The sequence below is a fragment of the Stegodyphus dumicola genome, chromosome 2 (genome assembly GCF_044657685.1).
Source record: "Stegodyphus dumicola isolate Sdum_Otavi_A_Nest chromosome 2, ASM4465768v1".
Lineage (NCBI taxonomy): Eukaryota > Metazoa > Arthropoda > Arachnida > Araneae > Eresidae > Stegodyphus > Stegodyphus dumicola.
In genome coordinates this window covers 33,765,226-33,790,253 of record NC_140769.1, presented here as the reverse complement: position 1 = coordinate 33,790,253, position 25,028 = coordinate 33,765,226, and the positions used below count along the sequence as shown (strand labels likewise).

General features: G+C 29.8%; 1 protein-coding gene across 3 annotated transcripts in view; it reads left to right on the top strand.

Annotated features, from left to right (window-relative positions):
- LOC118184155 (calcium/calmodulin-dependent protein kinase type II alpha chain-like) overlaps positions 1–25,028 on the top strand; it is a 219,313-nt gene that overhangs the window by 171,673 nt on the left and 22,612 nt on the right. For 2 of the 3 annotated variants that reach the window (XM_085810560.1, XM_085810559.1), the window contains 3 exons: positions 7,929–7,958; positions 16,105–16,180; positions 18,120–18,214. In XM_085810560.1, the coding sequence (XP_085666686.1) occupies positions 7,929–7,958; positions 16,105–16,180; positions 18,120–18,214 (201 nt within the window). Of the gene's footprint in view, positions 1–6,617; positions 6,702–7,928; positions 7,959–16,104; positions 16,181–18,119; positions 18,215–25,028 lie in introns of all 3 variants that reach the window. The other variant, XM_085810558.1, reaches the window with a different exon arrangement.

The following is a 25,028-nucleotide window of genomic DNA, read 5'->3' as shown; positions in this document are numbered from 1 at the left end:
GCTGTGCAACTTCCTCTATTCGACATGCACTCAAATTTTCTTTTATTCCTTACAATTTAAACTTATGCTAAGAAAACTGCCCAATATATTTAAAGTATGTAAATAATGTCAAAATACTACTTCTTAAATTGTGTTTAATAAACTATTTTCACTTAAAAAGAAAAAAAAAATTTTGTATAAGCACAAGTTAATGCTAATTTAAGCACAAATTAATGATGTAAAAAGTGAAAAAAAATAGTTCGAGCTTTAGTTTAAGAGTTAAAAATTGAATTTCATTGAATGGAAACAGAATTTTTGTGTTTTGTATTATTTTCTAAAACATCTTTTGATGAAAAGTCTGCATAAGCATGTAATTTCTTTTATGCATTATATTTATTTTTCTTTATTTGTTACTAGCTGCTACATGACCAACCTTCCTCTGTCTTTTTTAATGTACCAGAAAAATGCCTAAAGGGAACACCAAACATTAAATTTAAAAACTGCACAGAATTTTACCTTGCAGAACAACTTCAATAAAAAAAAAAAAAAAAAAAAAAAAAAAAAAAAAAAAAAAAACTTTTTAGTAAAAATGTATTACATATAAAAAAGAGTATAATGAAATAAGCAATATCCCTTAATACAGATATTAATTACCCTAATAAATAAATTAATCAACTTCCCTTTGCCTTCTCTTGACAAACGTCCAGTATTCAAGAGAAATATTAAACTTAAAAATTGCACAGAATTATTTCCCTCATTTTTCAGGGTAGCAACAGTGCTGATATCAGCAACAATGGCGAAAGTGATGTATCAGCAACAATGGCTGTGTGCCATTGTTGCTGATATAATGAAAGATAATTATCAATTTGATGCAATTTCATCAAAAAACATAAAATTAAAAAAAAAAATCATTCAAATTTTGAAAAAATCTTTTTGAGTTGCACTGGCTCTTGTCTAGATGCACCTGCTGTATGTACCAAATTCCGTAGCCCTGGGTCTGTTAGCTTACGCACAGCATGAACAAAAGATGCACACACAGAATCTTCGTTTTGTTATATGTAGAGATTAAAGAAAGAAAGTACATTTGTTTGAAAGAAAGTACACAAATGTATTTGGAAATGATTTAGATATTTTTTATAAATGATGCCATTCATATTCATTCACTTATGCTTGAATAATGGAAATACAAAGCTCCTGTTTTTGTAATTTCTCCTAATTTGATGTTTTAAAATGGATATAATTTTTTTTTAATTATTTTTCCAGTTTTATGTTTTAATTTTTTTATACTTTATTTCAAACTATCTGCAAATAGTGTTTAGCTAGAACTTTGCATTTTGGATGTTTCTGTAAAAAAGAAAGATCATATTTCATGCAAGTGCATGCTGTATTAGCTGTTTGTAGGTATTTGTGTTAGAATGCAAATCATTCTGCAGTTTAGAATTGTCTCTTGCCAATATGTTGCTTATTTAATAGCTCCACATTTGCTTTATTTTATGAAGGAACTGTCTTAATTTCAAAGCACTTTATGCTCAGAGATCTGCCTAATCTTTTATTCCTAGTGAGTGCATGACACTGTTTTAAAACTAAATAAAAATTTATATTAAATATTAGCATTCATGTTTTTAAGTGCATAAATTCTAAATGCACTACTTTAAAGAAAAAGAGGGAACTTTTTTTTAAGCAAATCCATAGGAAATTAAAAACAAAAATGCAGGAATATAACAACTAACATAAAGTAATAATATAATGTGAAAAATAGCTTCTCATGTTTCCAACAGGTTATATTTCATCTTTTTACATTTGTTTCGTTTTTTATGAAAATAACTGATGATGTATGAGCTTTTCTATTATTTAATGGATATATTTAATAGACAATTATATAATGGATTTCTATTATTTAATGAATATGTTCATCACTTAAGTCTTTTGGCTGAAGTAAAACACTCTAAAAGGGGATTATTCTCTGAATACTTACATCAGATGAGGCACAAAACATAATTATTTGCATCAAAATGATGTTTTATTTTTGCTATTCTAGACCTACGTGTTGCAGTAACTGGTAACTTTGAAATTATTATTCTTATAATAGAAGCCCTCTGATTTGGATAGTTTCTTTTAGAAGTATGATGTAAGTTACATGAATTTAGAAAATTGAATTTTGTAAACTGATGTAGCTTTCTGACTTACATATTTTTTTAAGTATTTATTTATCTCCCCATTCCCATCCCAGTCATGCAAAAATCATAAGTAAAGGAAAATATTGTATGTGAGAGAGGGGTGTAGCAGCAGGGTGTTTGGGTCTAAGACCCTACCCCTCGTCAAATAACATAAGTAATTTCCGAATGATGTAAGTAAAATAACTGAAAAGAAATATTAAAAATAATATGTTCATATATACATAACTTCACTTTTTTATTATTTTTAAGTGGATTAAATAAGTTTTATGATGAGTAGAAAAAATAAGGCATACAAGATTTCAAAGTGACTCGAAAATGCCATCTGCAAAACTTAAAAGGCTATTGAGCTGGTGATAAACTGTCAAACTGAGAATTGACATAAATAGGAAAACAAAGTGAAAATCCAAAGGTGCACTATAGTAAATTACAGTAACGTACATTAAAAAATATATAATGCTAATACACATATTTACAAAAAACAATTGAAGAGCACAAATACATAGCACTGCGTTAATTTACATAAATTAGTCAGGTTGGTTACATAGCATGGCCAGTGGCCCTTTACTAAACAATCAGTCATTTACATCATAATTGTAAACCCCGATAACTGGGTTTTGATACGTTTTTGGTCACTGTAGAATTTGTGAGCAGTACAACAATAAAAGGACTTAAGCTACTTGATGCATAGTTCTTCATAGAGGTTTTGATTTCTCATGTACTATGGAGAATTAGTAATCTGCCACAATACACAATTATGGGCAGTTTGGAGCTTTTTTCAGCAGATTTAGCCCAAACCGGGCAGGCATAACAGAGTATGGGAACCAACATCGACTTATAAATGAAGGAAAATATTATAATTCATGAACGAGTAAAACTTATATTTAACTAATTATATATTATTAATGTAATTAAGAAGTTGCGTGTATGGCTTTTTTAATTAGAAATCAGCTTCATTAGATAGCAGTAAATAACTGGAAGGTAGATGTTACTACTTTGATTAGAAATTATATTTAGAAAATATTAAGCTGTTAGTTACTTAAAAATTTTTGACTTAAAGGTATTAGGCAATAACTCCATTTTATGTTGTTACAGAGGAATTTTATTATTATTATTATTCATATTTAGTTAATTTTTTAGTGAAAATCAATGTTGATGTAATATTCAAGAAGATTTTTTTCCAGTTTTAAAATAAATGTTTTACTTGATAAGAAAAATAGTGTGTAACATCATTTTATTGTAAGTTATTGACATTAATGGATTTCTATTATTTAAAAAATAAATAGTTGAAAATTCCATAAGTTACTCAGAAATTAATATTGAGAAGTAATTTGATAAATATCTTCTATGTTAAGAATTCTTTTACATGTTTCAAAAACTGCATGTTATGTGAAGAAAAATGCCCGTATGAGAAGGCCAGAAAGCTGAAAGAGCAGCTTGATTTTCTGGTATGATAGATATATTTCATATTATTTGACAGTGTTTAGTCTGATATGTTAGCAGGGTTGTTTAAAGACCTCACGGCATTGATAGGCACAAGTTTTAAAAAAGATTATATATAAATATATAAATATTAATAAGAGCAGTTGGAAATATGCCATTGTTGTGATATTTCTTTACTTTAGATTTTTTTAATCTTTCAGGCCCTTAAACTCAGCTTTGACAGTTAATACATGCATCCAATACAATGTGATAAAATCTCTAAACATTGTTATATATCTTGTATAGCTGTTAATGTTGCAAAGAAAATAATGCAAAAAGTACAGCCATCTTTTGTCTACTAGATATATTGGCCTGTTGACACAGTAAGTGTCACAATAAGAATGTTTTAAGATCCATCTCTTCTTTCATTGCTGTCACCAAGCTGGAAGTTCTAGTACTGTTGTTGATTTCACCATCAAAATGAAAATCTGGAAATTAAAAGTCTTTTCAACAGAAAGATTTTATCTTAGTGTTATTATGTATAGCATATCTGAGAAAAAGGCTTATTATATTTTTAGAATGTTTTATAATACTTTTCAATTTTATAAATTTCCATCTGGCTTAGATTGATTCCATGTTAAATGCATTAAGTGAATATAAAAATATCTGTCAGTCATGAATTTTTGAGAAAACCCTTGCATGCTTTGCTATAGATGACTAAAGAAGCAAACAAGAACTTGTGATATGTATACCTTCTATCTGCATTGTTTCTTTGTTGAAGGTGTACTGTATACATTCTCATTTATATCCACTTGTGATTCATGCATAGATGATGCCTATTATTCTCCAGAGAGAAAATATGAGAAAGTTTGTTGGAGGAAAAAACATCACGATAGTAAGGTGCATTAAGTAATTTTAAGAAAACAGAGGATGGTAATCAGATGTGAATAAATAATATACTGAAGAAGGGAATAAAGCAACTGACTGTGGTAAAATCAAAATAAAATTTCAGCTGAATTTTCTTACATTAAAAAATTGTTAGAAACCGAAGAAAATCTAAACAGTATTTAAGAAGTTACAGACACGTTTAGAGACCTAATAAAATTCAGAAAATATATATGTAACAGATTTTGCTGATGAGAAGTACCATCTTCTGTTTTATTATCAAATGCTTTTGAAGCTATTTGAAGGTATCTGCATGGGTAAAAACCATTTGAAAGACACAAATTTTTTGCTCGATCAGTTGCTTCTGTAAAACCAGTGTCCGAAATATCAACAGAATGTAGTTGTTGAAGCTAAGAGAAATATTGTGTATAATTTTCAGTTAATGAAGGATGACTAATAGTTCTTTCTATTATTTAAAAAAATGCAAAAATATGCATTCTGTAGACATTGAGAAGTTAGATCAGATGTCTGTTGGCCATAAAGCAAGAAATATGAAAACTTGAATGTGTAATTTAGAAAACAGTTATCTTAAGAGAAAGCTCAGAAAGGAAGGGCTAAAATTATTTGATCTTAAAATACAGTTGTAGAAGCAGAAGATGAATTTTATGTAAAGTGATAAAAAATAATTTTAGAAGTAAAACAGAATATATTTCAAGTCAAGATATATAACATAACAATGTAAAATGAAGAAAGGATTAAAACTAAACTGTATTGTAAAATATAGTAAATTCAGATTACCTCTTTTTCACATGTTTTAAAGTCGAGTACATTGAAATTAATTTATAGTTTTGAATTTGTTAAAAATCTTTTACCTTTTTAAAATTTGTTTCATTGAAGTCATTACACACTATAATTAATATTGCATTACAGTTCTTTAATACTTTTGTAATCTATTTGACTAAGAAAAATTGCATCATTGTGAAAAATGTTTATATTCATAAAATTACAAATATACCTATAATTTTTGTGTTCAAAACGGACTTTGGTTGATGATGATAAGCTCTGTAATATTTTGAATACACTGTCAAAAATAGAATTTTAAAAGAGCTGTCATGTGGCTTTTGTGTAAAGGGCCCTAAAAGTTCTCAGAATAATCTTTTGTGCGAGAACTATTAATTCTAAGACGTTGAAGTAAATTAATTTTCTTAATTATATATTTAGTTGCAACCCATCAGAATAAACTGGTTTCATTGATGAAGTGTTTAATTTACAGCATAGAAATGTAAAAAGAAGCAGCAGAACAAAATGTTTTATATATCTTTTGTTAATATCTATGTAAGCAAATACACTGTTAGTAATTTTAAAACTACATTTTAGAAAAAAATTTTTATTAATTACTTCTAGCTATTTGAAAGAGCCCACCAGTACATGAGCAATATAAAAATGAGCCTGTTTTCCTTAGAAAATCCTCCATGAAAGTATTTATCTCCTTAGTCTTCGTATGCTCTGGCTCAAACTGAATAAGCAAATCTTTGAAAGTTAGGCCACTTTCAAAGTGAGTTAGTAAAACATTGTAAAATACTGAAACATGTATGAATGAACTTAACTGTAATAAGATTACTCTTTGGCATTCATAAATTTATTCAGATGCTTAAATTAAGAGCTGGGCCTTTTTTGCACCTAGTATTTCATAATATTTTTTTTTCTTTTTTAAATTGCATATTGCATTTTAATTGATCACAATTTTTTTACCAATCTTAATTATAAATATAGCTATTGGGAAAGTACATTATTTTTTATTTGTAGCAATGTTCTATTACCAATTCACATCTTTAAGTTATTACAAGATTGTCAAGTCATTAAAAATAGTTTTCTGAGTACAAAATTTTTTGCAAGAGTAATATGATTTACTGATTTTGGCCTTAAATTCTAAGAGTTTTAGCCTAAAATTATCTTGTTAAAACTTTTGCTTTTGTAATGCATGACTTTAAACCATCCTGAGCTGAAGTTTTGTTTGATATTGGCATTAAAGCTGCCAATATTGCAGATACTCTGAGCATAAGTTTTCTTTTCTGTTTTAATATTTGGGGTTAATTTGGTTTCTTTTATTAATAATGCCATTGTATAAGTTTTTGCTTCTACTTCCTTTTCTCAAAGTTAAGTCTCCACTCTCACCTCATCCCCCTGATAATAAATTTGCATATAAAAGGCCCTCAGAAACAAGTTCAAGTATGTCTATGGGTAAGTAATAAAATTTTCTGTTTGGAAAACACTGATGTACATAATTTTGAAATGTCAAATGGAATTAAAATTTCACTGTTAAATGCAAAAATATATGAGCATCAAAACCTTAACACATCTGTGTTGTTTTTGTGTGTCAGCAGTGTATATATAAATTAGACATACATTATTTATTATTTTGTAAACCTTTATTGTATGAGCAGTTTAGTAAAATCACATTTTGACTAAGTGACTGGAATTATGTATGTTGTATGTTATTTGCAGATGTGTTATTTAAATTTTGTGCAAAGCATTTATTCATCTTTACACCTGAAGCTACTGAACTCTAGCAGTTATTAATTTTCAGTTGTTCGGATGCATGCTAAATAAGTTTCAGCTGTTTGGATATACAAATGTTCATAAAGAGCAAATGTGGACAGGAATTTTCCTTTTTGTACTGTTTTTTGTATAGCTAGTGGTATTTTTTAAGCATTTGTAAAGGTCTGTGTAAAAACTGTTTTTTTGATGAAAAATTTAATAAGCAAATTCCTTTTGAAGCATTTTTTGGTAAATTTGTCAATGTTTTATGTAAAAATACAAAGAAATTTTTATTGTTGATGATTCTAGCTGGGATTTTTTTTTAATACTCCCATGATTGATTTTTATCTTTGCTATTATGATGTTACTGAACATAAAAGAAAAAACTGTAAAAAAAAAAAATTTGTGCTTTTTTTCACAAAGAAATCACTTTATGAAATCAAATATTGTAGTTGCTGATTTTGACTTTTTGTCTTTTTTATAACTAAATTCTCTGAAATTTGATCCTACATAAACTGCTGTGTGATGTGTATTCAATATTTTTAATAAAGTGTTATTTCCATTTATTTTTATATTTTAGTAAATATGTATTTAAATTATATATTTGTAAGCAATATTAAAATTGTCAAAGCAAAATAATTCAAGTAGAAAAAGTACAGGCTCTTTATGCAAGTTTCTTATGTTCCCCACTTTATAGAAATCGTTAAACAAATGATTTTTTAAAGGTGTATTCTTTAGGGGAGTTAATGAAAAGTGTCCTTTCTGTATGAGTTAGTGTAAAGCTTCAGTTTTTAACCTTCGTGCTTGATATAACATAAATTTGTTTGAATTATTTTGTATTGATGATTTGCTGCTATTTATACCTGTTACTTCAATATGTTGCAATTATGTTTGTTGAGAATTTTAGTAACTTTTAATTTTTTTTTGTAGCAGTTAAAAGTACCAATGGAATACTAGACCGTAAGTATTTATGATTAATTTTGTCACAAATGTATGCATTGATTTATGACTAAAAATATTTGGTACTATTTGGTTTCGAGGGCTGTAAAATATCGACAAACTATTGTTGATGCCAATGCTGCCAAAAATAATTGCGGCAACCCTAATAATTTCAGCAAGAAAGGAAGTATAATAGTAAATAACTATTTAAGATTGATGTTTTAATTTAGATGAAAGGTTAATTTCATATAATACTTTTTTATTATTATAATTTATATGAAAAAGGCTAAACATTACTAAATGGAAGCAAAAGAGTAAATAACTATTTCAGATCGTTATTATAATTTATATAAAAATTGCTAAACATTACTGAATGGATGCCTGCATCGCTATTTCACTACCGACTTATCGCTAAAGCATAATTTCATCTTGTTGGTTGTTCAAACATAATTTTCTATAATGAATGATGCCTTTTCTTTGAAAATATTCTCGGTAAAGTGCAGAATCTCTCACTTATTTGTTTGCCGCTTTTTACAAGGGTAAAAACAATTGGATTTTTGTCAATTTTCTTTTACTTTTTAAGTGAAAATAGGTCGATGTGTACATAGATAAAGTCAAGGGTGTGCGCAGTGCCATTTTTGTGCAATTCTGGAATTTTTTTTAAGTGAAAATAGGTCGATGTGCACATGGATACCGAGTATGTGCAGTTCTTAGAAACGCATCAAGCAGTGGGTGATTCTGCACTTTACCCAAAATTCTATTGCCGAGTTTTTGTCATGGGCAATTCCCAAATTGTTAAATTCATAGGATATCAAAAAAAGGATTTAAAATCAGAAAAGAATTTAAAAATTAAACTAGTATTTCAATGGCGTCTTAAGAAATATAGAATTATATAAACTTATGCAACCTGAAAATCAGCGTGTATGCTAGATTTGGTGCACTGTTAAAGGGCGCGTTTGCTAGATTTGGGGCTTTTGCGCATACATTTTTGCTGCAATTTTTTTACAGCCCTTTGAAACTGAATAGTACAAAATATGGTATACCTAAATTTGCTTTTAAATACATTGTGTAATTTAGCAATTATGTAAATGTTTAAATAACTACTAAAGTGTTAAAGAGTCTTAATTTTTCTTTTATTTTGCTTAACATTTAATTATTTTTTATTTTTATATTTACTTGTCTCTTATTTTTCATTTTAAATTCTTTTTGAAAGCAAAAATAAAATACTTTTACCATCAATAACAGTATAATCGAAAATTCAAAAAATTTATAACTCTAATCTCTATGTTAGCTTTATTTAAAAGATTTTGTTTCATCAAAATTAATCCTAGAGCTACTGGTTTATAAAAATCTTGGCATAATTTACCTAATTTTAGTAGTTAAGGTTCAGGTTTTGAAATTTGTTTTCTTTTTCTTTGTTCAGCAGTTTTTGGTGATTTGATTTTCAATGAAAATTATAAGCTAAAAAGAATATTTAATATTTTATAACACTAATATTACTTATTTAATTAAATTCTTTACAGAAAAGTGTTTTTAGTGATTCAAGAACCAGCTGGAAATTTTATACAGTACAAAGTCCGTAATCCGGAATGATCTATAATCCGGACATCAAAGCCACAAACTTTTTTTTTGTATGCTTTACGCATGCGCGTTTAATCTATAACGGACGGTATAAGCTAGGCTAAAATTATCTTTACTGATTCTAAGGCATTTCAGTTAATGTTGCAGATTTTGTGCTGTTCCTTAATCTTCTAATTGGATCCGGCTTATTATTTTTTACAGACTGTCATTCATTGAATTCATTACTAGCGAACAATTATTTCCAGAACAAATTGACAATGCTGATGAAACTGGTCTTTTCTGGCAATATGTACTGCAAAATACCTTGGCAACCTATACAAAAAAAAGCTCCAACTGGTATCAAAGATTCCAAAGCGAGACTAACAATTTTAGTATGTGCAAATGCTGCAGGAACGCACAAGTGCAAACTTTTTGTAATTGGAAAATATGCACGACCTTGAGCATTTAAAGGTGTAACGATTTTCCCCGTTATATCATGCAAATAAAAGAGCATTGATGAATGATTGGTTTGAAAATCATTTTATACCCAAGGCTCGACGACATTTGAATTTGGTTGGTTTACCTGATGACTCAAAAATAGTCCTGATTGTTGACAACTGTTTGGCGCATACTTCACTTAAAGTTTTAGTGAAAGATAATGTATCCGTATTATTCTTTCCTCCAAATTGTACGTCTATCATTCAGCCTATGGATATGGGAATAGTGCACACGCTGAAATGCAAATATAAAGTAGCATTTTAAAAATCTATGTTAAATTTCTTGAACAATGGCACGACTTTTTGAAATTTTTTAGCATAATATCTGCTGTATGGAGCATCGCAAGATTGTGGGAGGATGTGTCTACAGATACGTTAAAAAATGCTAGGCATAATTTTTGGCCAACTACCATATTTCATGGTGAGGACAATGAAGATGATAGCTGCGAATTTGAAGGTTTTTGGACATTGCAAACTGAAGGTGAAATTTTCCAGTTTTTGGATTTTGTAAAGAAATGGGAAGAAGTGGTAATAACTGAAGATGATATTACAGAAGTTTTTCATTGTGAAGACAATGCCTCAATCATCAATCAATCAACGGACGGCGAAATCTGTAGTATGGTTCTAGATCCAGAAAATACTGCTTCCGATAGTGAAGAAAGGGACAGAGAGGTTATTGAAAACGAAAAAAATTTGGATTGTTAAGTTAGTCGGTATTCTCGACACAGCAATTACAGGACTTGAACAGTGGAACTTTGTAACTGAACAAGAAATTATGTCTGTTTATAGAATTAAAGAGAAAGTATTAGCACAAAAAATGAAGCAACTTAAATAACGTGTATTGAAAGAAATGTTTAATAAAGTAAACAAATAAATATTGAGCTTTTTTTTTTTTTTTTTTTTGTAAATTTTGATACCCTTTAGGTCATAATTGCTCTTTATTTCATAAATTACGGTTTCATATTTTTAACTGTAATTTCTGCATGCCAGCTTACCAGATTTAAATTGATGATCTATAATCTGGGAAAACCCCTAATCCAGAATTGCCGAAGTCCCGACGAGTCCGGTTTACGGACTTTGTACTGTATTAATAATTTTAATTTTCTTATGCAGGTAAATGAAATTTGCATGAATTTATATTTTAGCATTAACAAAAATTAGGGACAAGACTAAACTCAGATATGCTATGATATCTGATGCAAAATTTAAATATAAATAGATGCCAGTTAATGTGATTGCAATTAGTGCTGTCATACAGATATTGTTATTGGTTTCTGGAAATCTCGACTGTTATATACAAAAACATGGAAACGCATTACTTATTGTGATCCACAATTCATTTAATATGATCAAATAATAGAATAAATTTTTTAAACTGATTTCTGCAAATAAAAATTAAATTTCCCAAATGAGGGGTTAAGTTGCTAAACAAACTTCATTTTGATTTTAGTCAATTGTTAAAATTAGGTAAAAAAAAAGTAACCTTAGATTGATACAGATTTTAAATAACACTATCAGTTTTGAGGACAATCAGACACAAGGCTTTTTTCTTCAGAAGCAAAAAAAATCCTTTAATTAATCCCTCCCTTTAATAAAAAAAGTTACTATGTATTACCCCATCAATTGTTAAACTGTCACTAAGCAATGCAGTTTAGTGCCAGTTATGAATAAGCATAACATAGCAACACACCATAACATCTTCATTTTTGTTTAATGTATTTTCGATAAGCCGTGTTTCGTTTTTATGAATAGTGATTTTATTTTTTGTTGCATATTGAAAAAAAAAAAATATATTTAAACTTGGGATTTTCCATGTGCAGAACAGCAAGCAGCGAGTTATTTTTGAAAATGACGGGATCCTACTGTAAAAAAAAAAGTGTATTAACCCCTTAACTGCCGCGGAAAACACACAAGATTCTTTTCCCAGTGCCACAGTTTTTCACACAGGCACGCGTAGCTATGCGATGTATTAGGGGAAAAATAAGTGCAAGTTTTACTTTCTAAAAACTGTTTACTTTTCAAAATTAAGAATAAAAGAAAAAAATTAATGCACAAAATTTAATGTTTAGAGTAAAAATATAATAAAAAGATGTAAGTATATTAGAAATGATGTTTTTATAATAAAAAAGATCCCTAAAATAGTGTTTCGATCAATTTATTTTTAGACCAGTAAAGTGTAATATCAGGTTTCAGTGTTATACCTTATGAAATCAGTATGCCTAAAAAAACATATATTTCTTCTGAACTGGTTGAATGCCACAATTTTGTTCTTGATTTTTCATTTGCAAGTTATTGGTTCATATACTCGTCTACAAAACGGTTAGTTTCAGAAACAATATGAAGCACGAGCAGTTCATCAAAAATTAATTCAAAAAAGATAAATGGGTTTGAAACATTCGTTATATTGTTCTTTATTCCTGGAACCTACTACAAAAAGTAAATGGAAACAAAGGACACAGAATAAAAAAAAATACATTATACTCAAACATCACCAGCCAATACCACACAGTCATTACTTTCACCGCTTTAGACACATAACTCTCTCCATTTTCTCCCCTCACTTCTCTGAAATAGTATCCTCCTTCGCATACTTTATCAAGGTTATTGTGGTGTTGCATTCCAAAGCTTTGCGAATAATTTTACGGGTAGCAGCGCAAAAAAATGATAGTATTTTGAAGGGCGTATATATATGCTCGGGACAGTTAAGGGGTTAATGGACAGATGCAGTCAGCTGAATGTGGTCTACAAAGCAGTAATAGGTTAGAAAATTATTTGTGGAAATTTTGTACTCATAGTGTATTCTAAAGAAGGTTCCTGGCAAAATTTTTGGGCCTTAAAAGAATGATAGAGATTGATGAAAGCATTTTTACTAAGCTGGTCAGATATTGAATGTTTATTAAACAAAATGACATCAGCTCCTTCAGAATCCTACAGAATCGATTGGTACAACTTTGGAAAGATCTCAGCCAAATTTCCTTGTAGCCAGCTTTTACAATCGATGGGATAATACATAGGTACCAAAAAAAATTTCTCTGAAAATATCTACAACAAACGAAGTTTGCATTTTTGCTTAACTTAAAATTTCACATTGCTATATTTTCTTTCAATGAAAGATACCTTCTGAATATTAAGATTAAGGGTACAACATCAGTCAAAAAATTTTAGGAACATTATGAGCAATTCATAAATGAAATGCATTACAGACATTGTGAACAATTCATTAATAAACTTTTGTGTTTTCCTAATTAAAATGTTGTGAAAATACCTATTGACAACTTTTTGATATTTATGTAGTAAATTAGTTGAATTTTATTACTATTTTAAAGGATATTTTTTCTCACTGTTGAATTTGGTTAATGTCATGAAAATGTCTAAAGTTCAGGTAATGTCTTATTTGGTTAATGTCATCAAAATAGGCTGCACTTAATGTGGTCAAACATGATCAAATTAGGTGCAGCCTACTGTATCACAAATGCCTATCTTGTCTTGAGTAAGAGAATATACTGAAGTAGTACAATGTATATTAATGATAGTTTCAAGAGAGAAGATGCAGGATTGTGTATGCCAGATATTGAACAACATTTAATGAAATGGCAACTCAATACCATAGCAGATTATAGGATAATATATCTTGGTGTATCATTCTGTCCAGGCATTGTAAAATATTGGGTGTAACAATCAACATTCTAAAAGAACTGCCTTTTAAATGAATACTGAAGCTTAAATTCATATTGTTAATGAAGTACTGTTAACACTGGTGGATGATAGTGATTAAAAGAAGTTCATGTTATTTCATATCAGCAGGTATGGCAGGCTGTTGCTTAAAAGGACAAAGTAAATAAGCTCATCGTGTATTTTGTTGTTGTTGCAGTGAATATCAGATTACTCATGATAATTACCGTATATTCCAGCATATAACGGGCACCTGTAATTTCAAAATACATTTATTAATTTTTAAGTATGTTTGTCATTCAATGCACACCCTTAGGAGTCAGATGTTTTCTCTTTCTGTAGTCATTTGAAGCTACGATTTCAAAGCCATGAACATCAAAGGCTTTAATAAATCACATTTGCTTTAACTGAAATACAGTTGATCCAATGTTCCTTTTAGCAGTGAATATGGCTCCGGCCAATTTAAACAAATATAGCGCTAGTTTCAAATGCAAAATCATTCAATTTTTTACACAAAATGGAAATCGTGCTGCAGCAAGTATGTTTAATATTGCTGAAAGCTCCATGCATGAGTAGAAGAAAAATCATATCACAATAATTAATAAACGAAAGATTGAATGTGCTTTGCAGAAAGCTTTTTTTTGTATTCAAAATGCACATTCCGAAATGTACAGTAAATGCTTTTTTATATAATGTAAGTCTATTTATTCCTTTCAGATATTATGATTTATTGTTATTGATTGTAATATAAACTTTTCATGATATTTATCTCCTTCCTAATATATGATGTTTTCAGTAGGTTCATGTTTCATGCAACAAAGCATGCTGTGTTTCAAAATGGCTGTCAAGTATAACAGGAAATTCAGTGCATTTAATTGGCTTTTACAATTCTTAGAACTTAGTCACATTAAGTTGTAAGAGCTGTTTATGAGTGAAATAAGATGTCCTTTAGTGTGTAGTTCTCATAAATGCAAGCATATACATTTGGCAATTATTGCTGTTTATTGCAAGCTACCTGTGAATTTAGAATGCTTCAGAATCAATTCCATATACATCAGTTACATTGTTAGATTATTATTTTATAGTTTTCTTGAAAATAAAAGCATCTCAACAAAACCTATAGGGAAAAAAAGATTATAATCATTAAAAGGTCGGTCAACCCTGATACAGATTATATTATAACAATAAATTGCTTGTCAAGAAAAGCAGTTTTTCTGAAAAATAAGAAATAGTGAATATTTGTAATGCTTATAGCTTCCTGAGAGGTACTGATGCATGATCATACTCATTGTTCTGTTTACCTGCGTCATAAAATACTTTGCAGGAGGCTAAATGTAATGCTAGTATATTGTATGATGCTTTAAATATAAAATGAATATTTTTTGATATTCAAAACAGTAACAGAGATATATATGATTTTTAATTCCTGTGAAATGTCATGTTAATTGAAAGCATGTTAATTAAATGTACAAAATACTGTAATTCATCCAACTATTTCACACTAAATCATTTTACATTTTTCTTAATATACTTTTTATATCATACAAGCAAAATTTAATCTGCCATTCATTCCCTTTTCTTTTTAGACAAAATGTCTAAAGAAATGCAAGTAAATTTTTTTCCTTCACAACCTTTTCTTGTTACAACTCTGCATTTCCAGGCATACGGCAAACTGGAATACTTCTTTCCTGGTTTGGATCCATATCCATAATTTGTGTTTTCAAATATTTGGCTGTGCAAAATTGTTCTACTGTTAGTGCATTTTCATTTTTCCCCCATTATCAAATTCATATGGTTGCTGTAAACTGAGGTTTACAATAATTGATATATATGCCTTAACTCTTTATGATGTGAATTCAACAATTCCTGTACATTTGCTGAATCTGCTTAATTGAAATCTAATTCATGTCTAAAAACCTGCAGTTTCAATACCTGGCTTCACTTGTTCCCTTCACTCTTTAATATTCTCAACTCTCTTTTTTAATTTCTTCCACAGCTGAGCCAATTGCAAAGCATTATTACATGTGTTGCATTGTTTTTCAGTATTGGGGTTAAGATAACTGGCTTTAAAAATTGAAAGAATCCCAAGATTTAGTTTGCAAAAAGTTATCTTGTTAGGATTCAAAAGTACAGTTTGAATATCCTTACATTGTGCTGTCCATTACTGATTTGTTAAAAATCTTGAGCAGATTCTTAAAATCAAGCATAGAAATTAGAAGCTGTTTATTTGTTCAGTTGTAGCTGTAAACCTTTAAAAGCATGCTGTCTTGACCATGTGAAGCAAAATTTATTCCTTGTCAAATGAAAATTTACCTCAAATGTTAAAATCTGTTGACACAGCTGATTACTCTTTACTTCCTATCAAAAAAGAACTGTTCAGAATTATTTTAAACTGTTTCTTCAAATGGTAATTTTATACATGTATCATTATATTCTAGCTCGGAAGCAAGAGGTTATAAAATTGACAGAGCAATTAGTTGAAGCAGTAAACAGTGGTGACTATGAAGGCTATACGTAAGTAAATTTCATTGTATATATATCTCCCAACAAATCTAATACTTATTATAAATTAATGTTTATAAACTATATGCATACATGTAATTGTAATTGTCTGCCTATGGTGTAAAATATTTTAATTGTTGGGAGTTTTAATTAGTTTTATTCATAACTTTTGTGTATAATTTTAAGCATACAGCTTTTAATGTTGATTTTAAGAAATACAAAATAATTTTACAATACAAACATGATATTACACTAATATATGTACTAAATTATCATGCTGAATGCTTTATTTAAAACACAGTTTTTTAATAAAACCAATTCTATGGTTAATTTTGAATTTTGGATGTGAAGCAAAATGAATACAATATTAATTAAACATAGAAATAATTAAAATGCAGAATATGATAAGTATGTAATATAGATCAGATTAAAAGCTTTAAGATAATTACAATTTTGAAAATAACTGCAATCAGATTACTTAATTTAAATACCAAATTTTTTTTTAATTTAAATCTTAGTATTTAGTTAATGAAAATTCTGGTTTGTGTATGAAAGTTACAATTATTTATTTTTTTTTAAGATTTCCAAGATTTGAATATAATTTTTATTCTTCTAAATGTTACTCAGTATTTTGCTAATTTTTACACTAATTTTTCACATTTATATAAACTATTTGAAAATTTTATTTTTATAAAATAGTGCAATTTAATTTTACTTCTTTAAACTAATTTATTTGATCAATAACACAGTAAATATATCTTTGTAGGAACATTAAATAAGTTAATATAATTTGTATGAAGTATGAAGTATGTATGTTGCATGAAGAATCAAAACATAAAAAATTAGCACAAGCAATATTTGTCTAGAAAAAAGTGTGATAAAAACTAAAATTTGAGAAATTTAAGCAGGAAACTGGCAGCTTATTTTTTCTAATTACCAAATGCAGCACAGTTTGGGTATTTGCTTTAGAACTGTTGTTATATTGTTTTGCATGCTAAGTACTATTTATCATTTAATAGCTCATGCTATTTACTTACATAATTTTTTAAAACATTAATTTACAATAGTAGGTTTTTCCAGAACAAAAAATCATTCAGAAGAATATTGATATAGACAGGGATATTCAATATACACTCTTTTGCGAAAAAATCGAAGCACCATGAAGGACTTTTGCTATTGTGATGAAATTTGGTATGCAAAAACATCTTGAACATGCAAATGATCAAAATTTCAAGGCAAATGAACAGGAATTGCAATCATAGCACGAATTTCTAGTGCACTATTCACAAAGTATAAAACCAAAGGCAGAAAATTTATCGTTTTTTGTTGCTGCCATTGTAATTCTGTAAAGAAGCAGGTACTATGACCTTGATTTTTTAATCATTTTATTATCTGTGTATGAGCTATACACATATTCAATTTCATCAAAAACAACCACTTCCTTAATGGTGCTTCGATTTTTTTTCCAAAAGTATATTTATTACATGTATTAAAAGAGAATTTTATTGCATCAGAAAATTTCATAACATTATCTTCAGAGTACTTGTTATTTCATTTGTTTATTGGATTTCAGTGAGATTCTTTGAAAATGTGTTTTCAAAATAGAAATGTGTTTCTTAAAATAAATAAATGTCTCAAATCAATTTAATTGTTCAAGCCTTCAGATTACATTTACTTGCTTTCTTATATCATATTCTTAAATTGCAACTTGAGTAAGTTTATTTAATCTGATGCAACGTTAAACTAAATTTTTACATTGTGAGAACAAAATTATGCTGTGCTTAAGCAAAAATCCCAGATAGTACGTGTAGGTTCTTTACCCTGATGGGAAAAAATTTTTTTTGCTCCATTTTAAATTACTGTCTAGTATTAATTGATATTATTTATAATCGATTAACTTTATTACTAAATATTATAAAGTATGTATGCGTTCAATAATTTCCTCTTTCAGGAAATTTTGTGATCCCCATATGACAGCCTTTGAACCTGAAGCATTAGGTAACTTGGTAGAAGGAATGGATTTCCACAAGTTTTACTTTGATAATGGTAATCTAATGGAATTTTTACCATATTTGTAATTGTTTTTGAAATATATTTTATTTATGAAAGCATAAAAATCTTTTATTTGTGTCAAAATGTATATGAATGGATTGTTCACTAACCTTTGATAATCCATGCTAATTAGGGCAAGAATAATTCACAAGTGATTATTTAAAAATTCTATTTAATGCACAGTTACCATTAAAAACAAAGCTCAGTTCAGAGACTTTTAATGAAAGGGGTGTAGTGTGTTATTAAAAAACAGTATTATACTTGTACAGTCAAAAGATTTTAATCCGAACTCGTAGGGACTTCGGCGATTCCGGATTATAGATCATCAGTTTAAATCTGGTAAGGTGGCATGCAGAAATTATAAAATTAAAAATATGAAACCGTAATTTATGAAATAAAGAGCAATTATGATCTAAAGGGTATCAAAATTTACAAAAAAAAATCTTAATAATATTTATTTGTTTACTTTATTAAACATTTCTTTCAATGTGCGCATGCATAAAGCATACATTACGCATAGTCAAAATTAGAAAATTGCAACCAGAAAACTATTTGATGTGTATTCGTGATATTTATAATGGCAAGGAAATTGATTTAAATTATATCGGAGAACATCGAGATGAAACACTACATTTAGTGAGGAATTATAAGCCGAATAAAATAAAAACATCTGCCCTGAAGATGAGGATAGTGCTGACAGATCAACTTCCAGTTCATTGCGCGTCGCGACGTCCCCCCCCCCCTCTTCCGCAGAGCAGCGTGAAATTGATAAACTGATTTCGGAATGGTTAGAGAAATAAATCACTTCTCTGTCACTTTCTTCATGCCTTTATCCATTTTTTGCAGCAGTTCCACTTTTTGTTTAATGGACATCGGGACATCGCTTTGCAGATCCTTTGGCAGCCCCAGCATCGGAAATTCTATTTGACATAATCGAAAGTTCAAGCTTACTTTTATAAAATTGCTCTAACAGTCTGCAAAAAATAATAAGCCGGATCCAATTCGAAGATTAAGGAACAATGCAATCTGCAACATTAACTGAAATAGATAATTAGATCATTTTAGCTTAGCTTATACCATCCGTTATACATTAAACGCGCATGCGTAAAACTATTAGGCGCATGCGTCAATGCAAATTTGCGTTGACGCATGTGCAGAAAGTTTGCAGCTTAATGCACATTTATGCACATGCATAAATGTATTATATACATGCACATGCACATATGTGCATGCATAAAGGTATTACGTGCATGCGTAAACGCCTATGCGCATGCGTGAACGCATTATGCAATGATGCATGCGCAGAAAGTTTGTAGCTTTAAGGTCTGGATTATAGATCATTCCGGATTATGGGTGTCCGGATTAACGACTTTTGACTGTATTAATGGTAATATTTGCACAGGTTTTGTGATACTTAGATCTGGAAAAATATATTTTACTACTTTTTTTTAGAGCCATATTGACATTCTGATTTGTACTCAACCTCTTCATTCATATATTCTAACTACATGTCTAAATGTATCATTGCTTTAAACGGACCACATTTGCTACTTGATCTTCATTTCTGTCCATAAATTTTTCTACTTGTTGAGTCATTTCATTGAGAATGCTTTGTGTTGGTATTGCAGCTTTCATTGTGGTTGCTAGCCCACCAGCGGCCGAGCGCTGAACACTGGTAGTTCGCTCTGAGGTTCGAACCCAGCGAACGGGCTGGCTGCATGGGTGTTTTCGTGGTTTTCCCCATGTGTAACGTGTATACGAGCCAGTTTCCCTTAGAAAGTCCTCCACGAAGGCATCCCTCCCCTTAGGCAGATAGCCCTAGTGTGCTTTGCCATAATTAAATACACCACACCATACCATTGTGCTTGCTTTTTTCTATACTTTAGTGTTTCCTTCTGCTTATTTTCATGAAAAACAGAATTTCAATGAAGCCTGATATCTTTATTTTATTATCAGCAGGCTCTTCTTATTTTCTGATAATACAAATAACTTTCTTTTTCCACCAATAAAGCTTTATGGTTTTTATATTTCATTCCAAGATTAGCTATGAAACTCGTGACGTAATTGTAAGTTTCTTTGAAAAAGTCAAGTTTTTTCTTCTTCTCTAGTGATGTTCAAATAACTTTTCTATTGAACAGTGCATAAATAATTTGCTCATGCAAAAAGTGAATTTATGTTCTTGTAAGTTTCAAGCATTTACCATGAAATTGCAATTTTGCTAGTCTCTTTGAAACTATATTTTTTAATGTAGTAAATGTTCAGAACACATGAAATGTTTTTCAAGAAGATATTTATGGAATGTAGAAACAGTATCTCCAAATTATTCTATTACTTTTTAGCCCAAAGGGGCAATTTGCCTAGAAGGGCTATTATTTCATTTAGGCATATTGCCTTGATTCACTATAAACAACTAACTTTTTAAATTGTTGCCACCAAATATTAGAGCCCTGTATTATATTTAAAGAAGTTAAATAATGAAGAATCTGCATAAATGTATGTATGTGTTATTGCATTGTTATAAAACAATGCTGCCTAGAGCCATCAGTAACATACATCTCCACCTGAATATGGGCATCTCGAAGCCCAAATTTAGAATTTCTTTTATTGTCTATTTCATATTTTGTAAATCGTTTAAGAGTTTTTGATTAAGATAGTCAACGATTTCAGAGTGAGCAATGGCAACACTGTATGGGAGAAAAAAACATTTTTATCTCTGTCGCACAAGACTGTGTAGATATGCTCTTTTAAATATTTTGTGATATTGCTGTTGAATTGACTTTTATAGTTTAAATGCAAAGAACATGAAATTTAATAAATAAAGGTAACACAAAAAAATGTTAAAAAAGCCACTCAAAGGACATAATAAAAAATCTAAAAGCTTTTTGTGGGGGGGGGTAAAGATCCTGAGAAGCTAAAATAATTCACTCAAATTAATTGATTTTAAATATGAATTTTATTACAATATATAATGCATAATTGTGCTTAAAAAATGCTTTCGAATGAATTGGCAGGTGTGCCAAATCTCTGTAAACCTACCTCTATATAGCTACCATTATAAACTTCTCTCTATAAACTACCACTATAAACATTTCCAATTACATTACTTCATCAAGAAAATGTAATTCGTTGGCAGTGTGTGCCACTTGTGATTTTGCATGAACAAAGGTCTGATTTACTAAACTTCGGTGTATACAAAAACAGATCATAAAAAGTGTTGGAAAAAATGAGAAATTATATTTTTCTGTGGAAGCAAACAACCAAAAATTTATTAATGCAGAATATCCTGCCTTATTATATGAATTCAATATATCTTTGAATGCCTCTGTGGTTTTATTTAGAAGAAGTTTCTCTTAATAAAGCTGGGCTCACGTGCAAAGACAAAAATTACTAAAGAAATGAGTATGAAAAGCAAGTCTTTAATTAATGATTTTATTAAAATAACTTTTTTCTGCCTTTATATGGATGGACATGATAACATTGATGTGAAACATTAACAATAACATTGATGTATTGTGTAAAATAATAACTTTTTGTTTTATTAGAACTTTGTGCTATTTATATGTAAATGCTGATTTTCTCCCTAAACATGTGTTTAAGGGTATTCTTAGTTTGACTTGAGAAAATAATCATTTTATAGTTCAAACCTGAAAATATAAATGCAGACAATGGGAAAAAAATTTGACTTGAGAAAATCATCATTTTATAATTGACATTTAATGTTAAGCTGTAATGTAGTAAGTTTCTCGTGAAAAAAATCAAGCTTTAAAAAAAAAAGTTTTTGCACTGTTTTAAAGAATTTTTATTGTTTCATACTACATAGTAAAACATTTCGAATTTCATAGGTATTTTTTTCAATTCTTGATATGATGTTTTATTTAAAATAAATCAATTTTAAAATTTATCAGTTATTAAAGAACTAATTCCTGAAGCTCATTATCCTTTATATTCATATTTTCATATATACACTATGTTTATTCGTGTATTCCATGTTGCCTTTTTTAATTTATTTTACCACTTGCTTATTAAAAGAGAGCTATTACTGTAGTTTTTTTCTAAAGAGAAAGGTTAATAAGATTTAGTAAAGTATAAAGGCACCAACAACTAAAAGTAATTAGTATTAAAATAGATATATAACCAAGAAATTTATATTTACTTGAAACATTCTTTTCTCTGCTGAATACAGCTTCTCGTCCTTTCAAACCACTTGTTAAATAATGCTTGATATTCTCTCCTTGGGATATTTGTTGCAAATTCCTTATAGATTAGAATAGCCTATAAATAGGAGTGTTATGAGACTCTACCTGAATTTTGTTCATTCAGTCGGTACTCCATTAAAAGAAACTTATAATCAAGCAATACGGGCAATCCACCCAATTAATTCACTTAAAACAGGCAATCCATCTTAATGCAAAGTCATGGTGCATTTTTACTTCATTTATTCTAAACATAAAAAAAAAAAAAAAAAAAAAAATACAATGTTGCCAAACCATAAAAACTTTATCTTTTAAGAAATTGCATTTATACAATCGTTGAGTTGCTCGCGACATCTCCTCCCACCTTTGATTTATGGTGGGCGGAACATAAATCAAAATACAATATACTTAATAGCGAGACTAAACAATACTTAGTATAATCATAAAAGGAAAAACTAATTAAAACGCGAAGGTTTTACAATAGTTCTACCACATCTAGTTTTAATTATCTTATCAGGAGGTTTAAAGTTAATTTCTTTACTAGCAGGAATATTAAATTGGTTTTGTTTAGGTAAAAACAAGATCTCGTCGTCCATCACTTCCAAAGGATACAGTCATTGCACAGGACGGATCAATTCATCTGCAGCTGTTTTCACCTTTGCCACTCTAACACAATTATCTTGACTCTGGAATAGTTCAATAACTCGACCCAATGGCCAGTCCAAGCTTTTCTTGTTGTCACTTCCCACAAGTACCACATCTCCTAAATATATCTGTCTTCGGGTAGCTTTATTATCTCTGGACTGAATTAGTAGACTCAAATAATTGTCTCTAAATCTTTTTCTGAGATCTTGTATTTTCTGCTGATATCTATATCTCTTATTGATATTGACTTCATCTATATGGTCTAAGTCTGGAACTCCCACTGTTCTTATATCCTGAATGAACATAGAGGGTGTTAAAGTCATTAAATCTTCAGGATCTTCAGACAAATAATTTAATGGTCTTGCATTGATTACAGCTTCCGTATCACAGAGAATGGTACACAGCTCCTCATATCTCAAGCAGGCTCTTCCTAATATTCTTCTCAAAATTTTCTTAACCATCTGAATAATACGCTCCCCCCAACCCCCCCCCCCAAAACACCCCGCAGCTGTGGGGGGATTGAACTTCCATGTAATCTTCAAAATAGAACATTCTTGCATAATTTTGCTCCAATCGAGTGAAAGAAAGAGGTTGTTCATCCCAACAAAGTTCGTACCATTGTCACTATACATAGTTTTTGGTCGTCCACGTCTGGCTATGAACCATCTGGCAACAAAAAATCTTTGGTGGAAAGTCCTTGTATCAGTTCAAGATGTATGGCCCTATAAACAGCACAGGTGAATAAAAGTATCCAGCTTTTCTTTCCATCCTTTAGATGAAGAGGTCCAGATAAGTCTACTCCAGTTACTTCAAAAACCAGAGTGTCTCGGACCCTATCTTCAGGTAGTGGGGCTGGAACTGTTTCGATTTTTTTTGCATTATATCTTTTGCATCGAATGCATTTTGCGATGACCCTTTGAACTGTTTTGCATCCTCTTAAAATCCACAACCGTTGACAAATATCCGTCAAAACAATTTGAACTCCAGCGTGCGAAAGTACTGTATGTCTTTCGAAAATTAACTTTTCTACAATTTGATGATCAGAAGGTAAAAGTATGGGACACACGAAATAATCTGTATCATCTCTTTGAAGGATTTTTGCCTTCAGTCTCATTAAGCCTTCTTTATCAGTGAAAATGCAAAGTGTTTTCAACTTTGATTTTGTAGATTCGTTTTGGAAAGATTCTTTCTGAACAATTAAGAAAAGCCTTTTCTCAGCTGCTTCTATTTCCTGAACAGATAATTCTTAATTCAGTTTGTGATCGGAATTTCTAGAATTATGAAAGAATCGCAGAATTAAAGCTATCAGCCGAATGATTCTCGAATATTTAGAAAAACGATGCAAGTACCATTTTTCGTTAGGAGCAACTGAGGTAGCTAAGGCAGTTATTCCCTTTTTTCTTTCTTTAGAAACGTCTTCCATATTTAATTTAATTTCAGAGATGGTCCAATTTTCTTCAAGCTGTTTAAGCCATGGTGGACCCTGCCACCATCTGGATCTGAGCAGAACTCCAGCAGAACATCCTCTGGATGGGAGATCAGTTGGATTGTCGCTTCCTGGAATATGCTTTCTTTGTTCCTTTGATGTTAAATTTCTTATCTCCTTCACTCGATTATGTACAAATGTTCCCCAGTTATTTTCATGCTTGATCCAGAACATAACGGTAGAGGAGTCAGTCCAACAGGTACTTAATATTCCATTCCCTTTAAATCCATCGCTTCTTTCACTGTTGCAGTGAGACGAGCTCCGATCAAACATGCTAACAATTCTAATTGAGGCATCGTTATCTTTGTTAAAGGAGCCACTCTAGCTTCAATCAAATGAACTTTTACCCCTTTCTCACATTTGCTTTGTAGAAATACGATTGTACTATAGGCGGTCTTGCTCGCATCACAAAAAGTATGAAAACTCAATTTTTCTTCCAGGACATTGCTTTGGACATATCTTGGAATTTTGATCTCTGTTAACA